General features: G+C 39.0%; 1 protein-coding gene across 1 annotated transcript; it reads left to right on the forward strand.

Moving 5' to 3' along the window:
- The first annotated feature begins 321 nt into the window (after positions 1–321).
- Positions 322–10,598, forward strand: LOC110373396 (F-box only protein 11). Its single transcript, XM_049848787.2, has 14 exons — positions 322–739; positions 3,022–3,265; positions 3,560–3,727; positions 4,017–4,221; positions 4,450–4,660; positions 4,999–5,223; positions 5,530–5,774; positions 5,879–6,205; positions 6,623–6,817; positions 6,926–7,231; positions 7,391–7,571; positions 7,838–7,985; positions 8,500–8,598; positions 8,809–10,598. Exons 1-14 carry the CDS (start codon positions 643–645, stop codon positions 8,936–8,938), a joined length of 2,781 nt encoding a protein of 926 aa, XP_049704744.2. The 5' UTR covers positions 322–642; the 3' UTR covers positions 8,939–10,598.
- Positions 10,599–12,554: the final 1,956 nt, after the last annotated feature.

A 12,554-nucleotide genomic window follows, 5' to 3' on the forward strand; every position in this document is an offset into this window, starting at 1 on the left:
AATACCAAAGAATCATCCAAAGAACGATAGAACATTACGATATTGACAATCCATTAAAAAAAAAACATAACACGCAAACATTGATCTTAAAAATAAGTTCGACTTGAATACTGTAAACTTTTACGTCGCATATTTCTTTAGTAATCGTACTGAAGTTCTATGACTCTCTTGCAGAGCTTATAAACTAATTTGATAATTTGATAAGATTGACTAATTTGACCCACCACACACAAAAAAATACTTTTGCAATTATGAATTTGAAAATTTGAATGCACCAATAAGTCCAAAAAGACATCTCTTGTTATTTCGTAGATGGCGTTACAATCGGTCGCCATGTTAATCCGAAATCCGCCATATTTTTGCTGAGAGTCGCCCATCGCTTGAGGGTAGTGTGGATTTTCATCATAATTTATTCAGATAATGATTATATTATCAGTTTAATATCATAATTTTAGTGTCAGTGATTAGTGTGATATTTGTATAACAATAGAACTCTCAGCCAGCAATAACTAATGTGGTATAATCTCGGTTTCCCGTTTGTCTGTCCAATCTAATCTAAACAGAAAATGGCCGACGGTGTTGGTGCGGGTGTCTCCTTTGTTTAGGGCTGAATTCTAGTGAAAATAAGTGTTAAAAGAAATAATGCCTAGTGCCTCGTTTTCCTCTTCGCGCTCTTACGTCCGTAGATCGCGGAGAAAAGGCGGACATAGAATACCACTACCTTCTAGGACACAATCGAGTAAGTAATCCGGGTCGGCTGAAGTCGCCCCGATCTATAGAAATGCTTCGTTATTCATATTTCCTTGATCATGTAACTGTGAGTTATACGTAAACGCGTTTGCAAGTTGTTATGTGTTGTAATAAAGGCTAATTTATGTATAAGTATTATAGATTTGACATTCCCAATTTATACGAAAATGTTGGAGCTTGCTATTGAATTTTGAATTGGTCGATCATTGTTCTTCGGACGTTGACATGTAAATTCTTATTTCATTACATTCAATGTTTCATGGTGATATCGAATAGCGCATTTCAGTGACATTTTGCGCAATATGGGTATTGATTTGTTAGATGAAAACTTATTTTACACAGAATGACGAAACAGCTGTTCTACTGATACATCCAAAGAGGCGATGTGTATTTATGAGTAGTTACGAAACTTTTTCATTTCAGTTCACACACATTGATGAATATATGCTTGTTTGTGTTTCACTAATACCAATTTTATGCTGCTTCACCTACCAACTAAAATAAACCAACAAAATAAGAATGTCTGTATGACATTGTATTCTGTCAAATTCCAGATTGGCAACTTTATTATGAACTCTGAGAGTCACATAGTATTGAGATGATATTAATCTGAAATATCTTTATTACTTTTATTTAACTATTACTTTGAAACGCTTCAACATGGTGATATAACCACATGTGAACTATTTAGATGAAAATGGTTTTTACATAAGATGGCAATATTTCAGGAAAAAAATACAAACAAAAATAAAAAGATTGAATCTGCTGTAGACAAAAAAGTATTTATTGCAATAAATGTGCATAGCTATTGTGATTTTATGCTAAGTGTATGTATACTAAGACCTTTGTTCACATGGTTTGAACATGTGGTACACAAATTAAATCTTTCAATCCTTATGAATAAAATTAAAGCCTGCTAATTGTGAAGGACAAAAAGACATAAGGAAGTACAATTTAGTACTTATAAATAATTTTGCATAATAACCTCCACTTGATGGAATGTTAACAGCGCTGAATCAACAAACTCTGATATTGTTATGATATTATCATTGCATTTTCATATAAATTGATAACATTTCTGTAGTGAGGTATGTAAGATAAGAATGTATTAGATTTGTGATTGTATTATTCTAACTATAAATATGTCAGTACCAGATTGGCAGTACTTTTCAAAATATGAAATTATATTAAGTTAATGATAATATTATTCTCAGGATCTGAAAAACAATGTTAGTATTGTTTATAGCAATACTACAACAGTTATGCTCAAGTCTTAAAGCCATTCATTAATGTTAATGACTCATAATAACATAATAATAACCAACACCCACATTACACTTAAATGCACACATCTGTTCATAATTAAGAATGTTATTTTGCACACTTCTTTAACATCCACATCTTAAATGGGTCAAAAGTTTTGGCAACACATCAAACTGCTTAAACTACTTTCTAATATTTAGCTGTTACAATGTGGTACTGAGGCCTGATTTAGATCTTTTTTGAATAACCAGAGCATGTGAATTTCTTATACTATAAATACCCTATGTGGGAAATCATAAGTAGAATACATTTTAAACATGTACTATTTCATTTGAAGATTCACAAACAAAACAAAATATGTAAATCAGCGCCCTAATTCAATAGATTGAATAACCAATTTCACACTTAGTTTTATCAGTAATTAGGTAATTGTCTGCTGGTCAATGTTTATCAACAACACAGGTTATATTGGTATTTACAAATGGTTATCAGTCACATGAAACTGATAAGTGTTGTGTTTATAAACATAGGTCCACCTCTGTAACACCATGACCACTAAAATGTTTCGTTAGGATGAAAACAATAATAAACTTCAGTAATTAATGAGCAAAAATAATTTTATGGAAAAAAACATTAAATTGCCAAATATTTTTACCACTACATGAGTAAATTTCATCATGCTACTACAAAGAAGATAACTTTCTACTGTGGTACAGCAGCTGTTTTAAGTTACTTTATGTGTTGTTTATGCATATTTATTGAGCTTTTACTAAATCACAACATAGTGACACAAGGTAGATATGAACTAGAGCTACAATGTTGCAGATGATCTTATATTACACTCCATAAAAACAGGAAAAGAAAAACAGTATATATTAAGTTTTAAGTCTTTTGTTACAAATTGTCATAATCATTCTGCATATTGCCATAAGTAGCACTTAACTCTTCTCTAGGCATTTAACCTAACTGATGACACATTAACTTTAATGTCATTGACTTGTATTGCAGGCGAGCCATGTGAATCAGTCCCCTGCCCCAACAACGTGACGGGCAGCGCGATGGCGGCGACGGCGGCGTGCGCGGGCGCGAGCGGCAGCGGCGGCGGCGGCGCCCCGCCCGTGCCCGCGGCCGCGCCCGCCAGCACCCCCGGCCACCACAGCCCCTACGACCTGCGCCGCAAGTCGCCGCCAGCCTACCACGAGCCCGGGCCCTCGGGCGCTTGCTCTCTACCCGCCAGGAAGAGGCCTAGAACGTAAGTACATAAACATACTCCTGCGTTCTGCTTTTTTAGGATTTGCGTGTTGGTAAAGAAAGAAAAACCATTTATTTTACATGCAAATGATGCAAGAAACAAACACACAAATAAAGCTGCTCTTATTAGAAAATGCTTGTACGTTTCTCTCAAGCTGTTGTTGAGATCGGCTTTGTTTGGTGACTATGGACACAAAATATGATTTAGATTGATGCTGATAAGCCTTTAACTACTTTCTAGATCTAGTGAACTATGTAAAACAACAAATAAAAGACATTTTCTTTTCCCACACAGATCATTATCTCAAGGAGTGGATGTGTGCAATGTATCACAGTACTTGCAGTACGAGTTGCCTGATGAAGTGCTGCTGTGTATTCTCTCACACCTGACAGAGCGGGACCTCTGTCGCGTCGCGCAAGTCTGCAAGCGATTCAACACGATCGCCAATGATACTGAGCTATGGTAACTTACATCACTCCCTTCATTATACAGTACATACATGCAGTAACAAGGCCTAAAATATGAATGTCATGGTAGAAAGTAGTCTGAACAGTGAATATTTATGTACATACAAACAACAACTACTTAATCATTTGTGCAAAAGACATAAAATACTCTAGCTTTAGGTTTCAAATGTATTTGAACTATTTTATCCATTGGACTTGTTATATTTCATTCTATGGTACACTGAAATCGTCTCACAATTGCAGCATAGACTGAACATGTATTCAAGTTCAATGTTCTCCAACAGGAAAAGTTTGTACCAGTCGGTGTTCGAGTATGACATGCCACTGATGCATCCTGCGCCGTGCCAGTTCGAGTTCGTGGCGCCGGACGAGTGCGACGCCGATAACCCTTGGAAGGAAAGCTTTAGGCAGCTCTACTACGGCATTCACGTTCGGCCCAACTACCGTCCCAAGAAGGACTCGCGCATCAAACACTTTAACACAATTAGGGTGAGTTTTGGATGAATTGTAGCAATCTTTTCAAAATTATGAAGAATGTTGTATCAAAGTGAAAGGTCATCATATCATATCAGAGCTAATGTGTCAGTGTCAAAAAAAATGTCACCTCATCATAAAAAGTTTTCATGTCCATGTTAACATTCAGTTTCTAAGATAACGAAAGTGGACATTGCAAAATCATGAAGCCGACAAGCAATTAACAAAGAACGCTCTGGCTAGGCGGGCCTGGAGTACGTGGAGGAGCGGGGCGGGGGCGCGGCGGCGGGCGGCAGCGCGTGCGGCGCGGGCGCCGGCGCCGCGTGCGCGTGCGGCGCGGCGGCCTGCGCGTGCCGCCGGCCCAGCGCGCCGCACGCGCCCGCGCTGCTGTTCGTGCACGCCGGCCTCTACCAGGAGGAGTGCCTCGCCATCGACACCGATGTGCAGCTTATAGGTCAGTGCTCTATTAGACATTTGTGTGCTTACTGCTTGGTACACAGGCTCATATAATAACAAGAAAGAGTATTTTAGCTTCTCCATTATATTTTCATTGAGTCTAGTAAATTGACAGATTAAAATAAGTTTTCTAAAAAACCTTTGCATAGAAAGCCTAAAAAAGCTTCGTAACAGACAGCTCCAAGCAAAAAAATTCTACACATAACTTTCTTTAGTGGAATATGTCAGAAATTATCAGCACACATGGATGCTCCTGCCAATGCCGCTGTGATCACGGTAAGCACTGACACCATGTACCCACTTCAAGTTCACATTTTAACCCTATACTTCGTGTAGGTTGTGCCCCAGGCAATGTAGCAGAATCAGTGGTTCTGGAGCGAGAGGCAGAGTCTACGCTAACGTTTGCCGAAGGCGCGAACCGCGCGTACGCCGGTCACATGACGCTCAAGTTCTCTCCCGACGCCACCAGCACCATGCAGCACCACAAACACTACTGCCTGGAAGTGTCCGACAACTGTTCCCCCACCGTGGACCACTGCATCATACGTAGTGCTAGTGTTGGTGAGTCTGTAGTACTTTCATTACATAAATATGAACTCCTTGCCACTTTTCTGTTAATAACTTAGCATCTTTTGAATATCTTTATTTCTTCTAAACTTGTAGTCAAAAACTTACTTTGTTGTTTTACAATCCAGATCATCACTAACTAATCAATACTTTATTATTCCAAATGTTATACAAGTTGTACATTTAATATGGACCCTATGGGGCACAGTTTAAAGAAGTTGGAGAGTTTAGCTTATTACTAACTATCGCAAGTATCCCATTTATATGTAGTAAGTATATAATATCCAATCCGTCATACAGTTGGAGCTGCAGTTTGCGTGAGCGGCGCCGGTGCAAACCCTGTCATCAAGCACTGTGACATCAGCGACTGCGAGAACGTAGGTCTCTACGTCACGGACTACGCACAGGGGGCTTACCAGGACAACGAGATCTCACGCAACGCGCTCGCCGGGATATGGGTCAAGAACTTCGCCAATCCCATCATGCGCCGCAATCATATACACCATGGCAGGGATGTCGGGATATTTACCTTCGAAAATGGCTTGGTAAGTGGCAGAAGGTGTTCATTCTGTCTAATGTGACAAGTAAATTGTATAGTTTGATTAAGACCTGAAAATAAATGGAGTCTAATGTTATTCGAATATTCCAGGGCTATTTCGAAGCAAACGACATCCACAACAACAGAATCGCCGGCTTCGAAGTAAAAGCCGGCGCCAATCCCACCGTAGTTCACTGTGAAATACACCACGGACAAACAGGAGGCATATACGTACATGAATCCGGTTTGGGCCAGTTCATAGATAACAAGATACACTCTAACAACTTCGCTGGAGTGTGGATCACCTCCAACAGTAATCCCACCATTAGACGTAATGAAATATACAACGGCCATCAAGGAGGGGTGTACATTTTCGGCGAGGGCCGCGGGTTGATCGAGCACAATAATATTTATGGAAATGCTTTAGCTGGTATACAGGTAAGGCGTCAATTTATTTTGTGTTGTTGTTATATAAAATTCTTCACAGATTTTGTTATGTTGTGTGTTTTCGACAGTTAATTGGCCTTAAAATTATTTTAATATCAATCTGAAATGACAGTACATTGGTGTTCTACAATACCGCGCTTTCACTACCGTACCCCATAGACAGGGTTAGGTTAGTAGCATGTAGCGCGTTTCAAAATTTGCACGAAAAATCATTCAATTTGTTCATTGTCAACTATTCGTTTTTTGTTTTCCGTTACTTTGCAATGTGTTGATCAATATCTTGTGAATCAGTAGACCAATGAAGTGCGGCCATCGCTCACTGCCTTTACAGCCTTCTCACCGGACGGCCAAGGTACTCCTACAAACATCACATAACAATACCTCTTACTCTATATTCCGTAATTACAGATACGTACAAACAGTGATCCCATAGTCAGACACAATAAGATACACCATGGACAGCATGGTGGCATCTACGTACATGAGAAAGGCCAGGGGCTTATAGAGGAGAATGAGGTGTACGCGAACACGCTCGCCGGGGTGTGGATCACGACGGGGTCGACGCCCGTGCTGCGGCGTAACCGCATACATTCGGGGAAACAGGTATGTTCAACATAAACTTGATTTTGAATTCTCAATTTCGGAAAATTCATGAATACACTGCAATATTGTATGATGTATTTTCTTAATGACTTCTTAATAATTCAACAGGTTGGAGTATATTTCTACGACAACGGCCATGGAAAATTAGAAGACAACGACATATTTAACCACCTATACTCGGGCGTCCAGATACGGACGGGAAGCAACCCGGTTATCCGGGGCAACAAAATATGGGGAGGCCAAAACGGCGGAGTTCTCGTGTACAACGGAGGCCTAGGGCTGCTGGAACAAAACGAGATCTTCGACAATGCCATGGCCGGAGTGTGGATAAAGACTGACTCCAACCCTACGCTCAAGAGGAATAAAATTTTCGATGGGCGCGATGGAGGAATTTGTATTTTTAATGGTGGGAAGGTGAGTGTTATTTGTGACTATAGTATTTCTAAACAATTGTTGTTTTGTTGAACGTTCTGGCTGAGCCTCCCAATCTCTCTAATGTAATTTAAAGTCATCTCAAACTGAATTTACTTTATTCTACTCTCATATAATTAACCAAATATTTTCATTTCTCAGGGAGTTCTCGAAGAGAACGATATATTTCGCAACGCCCAGGCAGGCGTGCTGATCTCGACACAGAGCCACCCGGTGCTGCGCCGTAACCGTATCTTCGACGGGCTGGCGGCCGGCGTAGAAATTACTAACAACGCCACTGCCACACTGGAACACAACCAGATATTTAATAACAGATTTGGAGGTAAGATATGTTGTATTGTGGTAGGTCAGTCAAAGAGTTTAAATAGTTTTATATATCTGTTAAAAAAACATGTAAGATACGTACATTTCTCTAGCATTGAATTCCTCCAAATTCTCCCTGTCTTCACATAAAGGTATGAGTTTATAAAGCATCTTTTTCCAATTCTAGTATTATATACCTGTTCAGAAGTAGTCTCCATTGGTATACATAAGTTCTTTGACATATTGGTAGCAATTAAAACTAAACCATGTTGGTTCTTTATTCAGGTCTATGTCTGGCATCAGGCGTGTCCCCGCTAGTACGCGGTAACAAAATCTTCAGCAACCAAGACGCAGTTGAAAAGGCCGTGGGCGGCGGACAGTGCCTCTACAAAATCTCATCTTACACTTCCTTCCCGATGCACGATTTCTATAGGTATGTGGTACAAAACTAGTGATTATTGTGAGATAGTTATGAAGAGGGATGTAGTCGTGGTGGCCTAGTGGGCAAAGAACCAACCTCTCGAGTATGAGGGCGCGGGTTCGATTCCAGGTCAGGCAAGTACCAATGCAACTTTTCTAAGTTTGTATGGACTTTCTAAGTATATCTTAGACACCAATGACTGTGTTTCGGATGGCACGTTAAACTGTAGGTCCCGGCTGTCATTGAACATCCTTGGCAGTCGTTACGGGTAGTCAGAAGCCAGTAAGTCTGACACCAGTCTAACCAAGGGGTATCGGGTTGCCCGGGTAACTGGGTTGAGGAGGTCAGATAGGCAGTCGCTTCTTGTAAAGCACTGGTACTCAGCTGAATCCGGTTAGAGTGGAAGCCGACCCCAACACAGTTTGGGAAAAAGGCTCGGAGGATGAGTTATGAAGAGGGATATATGAAGTTGACTAAATTTAGTTATTAAATCGTTTTTATTAATATGTTTATGTGTTAATTCCAGGTGCCAGACATGCAACACAACAGACCGCAACGCCATTTGCGTCAACTGCATCAAAACGTGCCATTCCGGACACGACGTAGAATTTATTCGCCATGACAGGTAAATACTAGTTATGGTCTCTGGTTCAGCACTTAACACTGGCAAGAGACCACGGTCCTCTGGGGACTAGGTCGACACTGGCATCTAAAGGCTACCCTTGATGCCGACGTTAACGAATTCCGCCGTCCCGCGTGGTCAGTGGGATTGTCACATACGAGTTTGTCTGTAATAAATGTTGGCTTTATTTGACGTGCTGGTTTGTTGGTTCAGATTCTTCTGCGACTGCGGCGCGGGCACGCTGTCGAACCAGTGCCAGCTGCAGGGCGAGCCGACGCAGGACACGGACACGCTGTACGACTCGGCGGCGCCCATGGAGTCGCACACGCTCATGGTGAACTGAGCGGCGAGCCCGCGCCGTGCCGCGCCACACGATATCAGTATTCCGACTCAAACTATATTTCTTTTTATTTATTTTTAGGCGCTATTCGCCAACAATTTTAATGTAGTCATTTCTCTCCGCGAGCCCCGCCTCGCCCTCTTTCTAGTTCAATTATTTTTATTATCTAAAACTTGGTATTGTATATTCTCGTTAGGAAGCCGCCGCCGGTGTGCTTCAGCCCGTGTATCCGGCTGATAATGTATTTTCATCTTTGTACTTTATAGTTGACGAAACTAATCATATTTCGGACATCGTTACGCTATCTGTATATGTAGGGAGTTTTTTTAATCATCGGTACTTAATAATTATTGTATTTTGTCGAGTAGTATCATGCATTCCCAAATTGTAATCGTAAACCATAATAACGAGAGATCACATTGATATTTAGAATAATGTTATTCGTTTTATAAGATGTACTGGTAGTAGCTTATATATTATAGTATCTACTAGTTTCATAATCATGGGGAAGTAAATTAGTTTTTGTTTCTTCTAAAAATCTACGATATTTAGTTATGTAATAATTGTCGATCCAGCGACTGTGACAGTCAGGATAACTTTGTAATATAATGAATCCAATAATTTTAACTTTTTGACTATACGATTTCATTTTTATTTTGGGGCATTTATTCCTTAGCTCTCCTGACAATAAAGTTAATTGGTCAGATGTTTTAGTTAATAAAGATACTTGTACTTGAGTTTAGTTGGTGTAGTGGCGCGAAGAGCCGCCGCCGGCCGCGGACGCATGGCGCGGCGCATTTATTAATCTCTCGTTTAGGAGTCTGCCTCGCCTAACTATTGTGGCGCTCCTAATGCGCTTTGTAAATATTTATGTCACACAATAATCGAAAAATGTAGTAATTAATGTATTTGTATCATTATATTTTTATTATTGATCACAACATGTATGTTTAATTATGGAATTACGTACGTTATGCTCAGACGGAGGCGTCGCCTCGCTTATGTAAAGAGCACTTTGCCTGTGAGCCAGTAGATAGTCCGGAGATATCATTAGCCGCCTAAGCGGCACATTAGTGTATATTAAGATGCAAATTACGAACGAATGTGCGTATTTAATTGGAAAAGATCTTAGGTACAATTGATATTTTATTATATTGTTAATTTAAATTTGGTATTGATATCGATCGAGAAGCAATGTTAGGAACTGGGAAGAGCCGTGCGTGAGCGGCCAGAGTGCTGATAGTGATAAGTTAGCCAATAAGCTATAATGAAACCTAAATTACTCAGTAATCACTATTGCAAGTTTCGAATTGTTATAAATCGTCTCTCCATAGCACGGTATGTTCTGAATCTGCTTTTTTATAATCCTCAAATCTGTGATCATCGCTAAATGTGTAAGTGAAAATATTTTAGTTGAAACCCCACATGCAGTATGTATATGACTATTGTGTTATAGTTACAAATTCAAAATTGTTTATTCAATTTTTATATCAAATATAACGAGAAAATTATCGTGGCGCTGATGCTTTTATATTTGATTGTGAAAATTGTTATTTATTAAATTGTCAGTAAGTTATAATTTATTAAATTGAAATCTGGATATTTTGTTTATACACGAAAATACCACTGTAAAATCCGTGATATACATCATATAATACTATAATTGGAATTTTATTTCACTTGCGACCATTCCCACCTCAAAGTTGATAAATTAATGAGCCTTGATGAAGTAGCGCTCTCCTTCAGACACTGGAAATCGACTGTATGGGAGAATATTATATAGTCCACCGAACCGATACTTTTTATGGCTGGACTGACACTTGAATAGATATGGGTAATTTGGCAATAATAATATATTGGTGACTAGCCGTGTTCCCGCGGTTCAACCCCCGTCCCGTGAGAACCGCCCGTACCGGAATAAAAATAGCCTGTTACTCAGAAATGTAGCTTTCCAACAGTGGAATAGTTTTTAAATCGGTCCAGTAGTTTTTGAGTTTATCCATTACAAACATTCAAAAATATTTTTCCTCTATGATATTAGTGTGACAAGGGTGAACAGCTTGAAATCACTCTAGACTGCGGTTACGATGTTACTCTTTTTACAAAAAAACTACTAGACCGATTTTGATGTGACTTATAAAGTATAATAGATCATACAAGATTTTACTGTATGGGAGGGGTGTGTAGATCTGTATAATTTGGAGGGAGTCAAATGGTTAACTTCGTCTTCTGAATTGCAGAGTTTAGGCGCGAACTGTTCGTGTGCGTTCGCGCAGCGGAATGTTGTTGAATTTAAAGATTTTAATTATGCAGATAATTAGTGTAAGACGTCCTATAATTGTGTATGGTAAATAAAAATTTGTGTATGCAGCCATTGTGGAGAAATTCACCAAAAACAGATTCCGCTGAGCGAACGTTGGCGAACGTTGTCCTGGCGGAACTTTTTTTAATCCATAGGCTTTAGAAGAAAAGAGATGTGTCCGAAAATTAGTGTGTATTTGTGTATAATTGATTATGTATGAATGAAATCAGTGCATGCATAAACTTCGGAGAAATTCAAGTTTCCGCTACGCGAACGTTTGGCCATTAGCTAGTTTTCATATAAAGCGCTTACATAGAGAGCTGTAGATTTTAACATACGTTGTTTTGAATTTGTTTAAAAAACAGATTCAGAAAAAGTCGTAGGGTTTAAAAGATAAAAATATAAACGTAAAATACACTTATTAGGTCTTAGTTCTTAAAGTATGCAGTTTGGGGTCTAGATTTTCACGTTTACACAAACCTTGTAAGTGTCTCCAACATGTTGCCAAGTATCAATGATGTTCCGTTAGTAATTAAAAAGTTATAGGATATTTTACCATGAACAGATCACTATTTACAAAGCAGTCGAATATCAAGACGTTCTAAAGGAATTGCATGGTAAAATGTATGCCAATAATTAGTTTAATCATTCAACTATTCACTTGCAAAATTTCATGTCATTAAATTCAGTAATTAAAGAACGACAATTATAATACTGACGGAGCATCGAAACCCTACATAATCCGACCAAGTTCGGACATCTACAAAAAAGCGGCCGTGCCATATGTCTAAGCAACGTTCTTAACTTGGAAGGTTAGTATATTTATTAAAATGGTACAGTTGCGTAAACAAGCGTTAGGAAAAAATAAAACAATTGCATTTCTTGAATGAATAAATGTTGGAGACACTTACAAGGTTTGTGTAAACGTGAAAATCTAGACCCCAAACTGCATAGGTACTTTAAGAACTAAGACCTAATAAGTGTATTTTACGTTTATATTTTTATCTTTTAAACCCTACGACTTTTTCTGAATCTGTTTTTTAAACAAATATAAACAAATTCAAAACAACGTATGTTAAAATCTACAGCTCTCTATGTAAGCGCTTTATATGAAAACTAGCTAATGGCCAAACGTTCGCGTAGCGGAAACTTGAATTTCTCCGAAGTTTATGCATGCACTGATTTCATTCATACATAATCAATTATACACAAATACACACTAATTTTCGGACACATCTCTTTTCTTCTAAAGCCTATGGATTAAAAAAAGTTCCGCCAGGACAACGTTCGGCCAGCGGAATCTGTTTTTGGTGAATT

This window comes from Helicoverpa armigera, chromosome 20 (assembly GCF_030705265.1).
Source record: "Helicoverpa armigera isolate CAAS_96S chromosome 20, ASM3070526v1, whole genome shotgun sequence".
Classification (NCBI taxonomy): Eukaryota; Metazoa; Arthropoda; class Insecta; order Lepidoptera; family Noctuidae; genus Helicoverpa; species Helicoverpa armigera.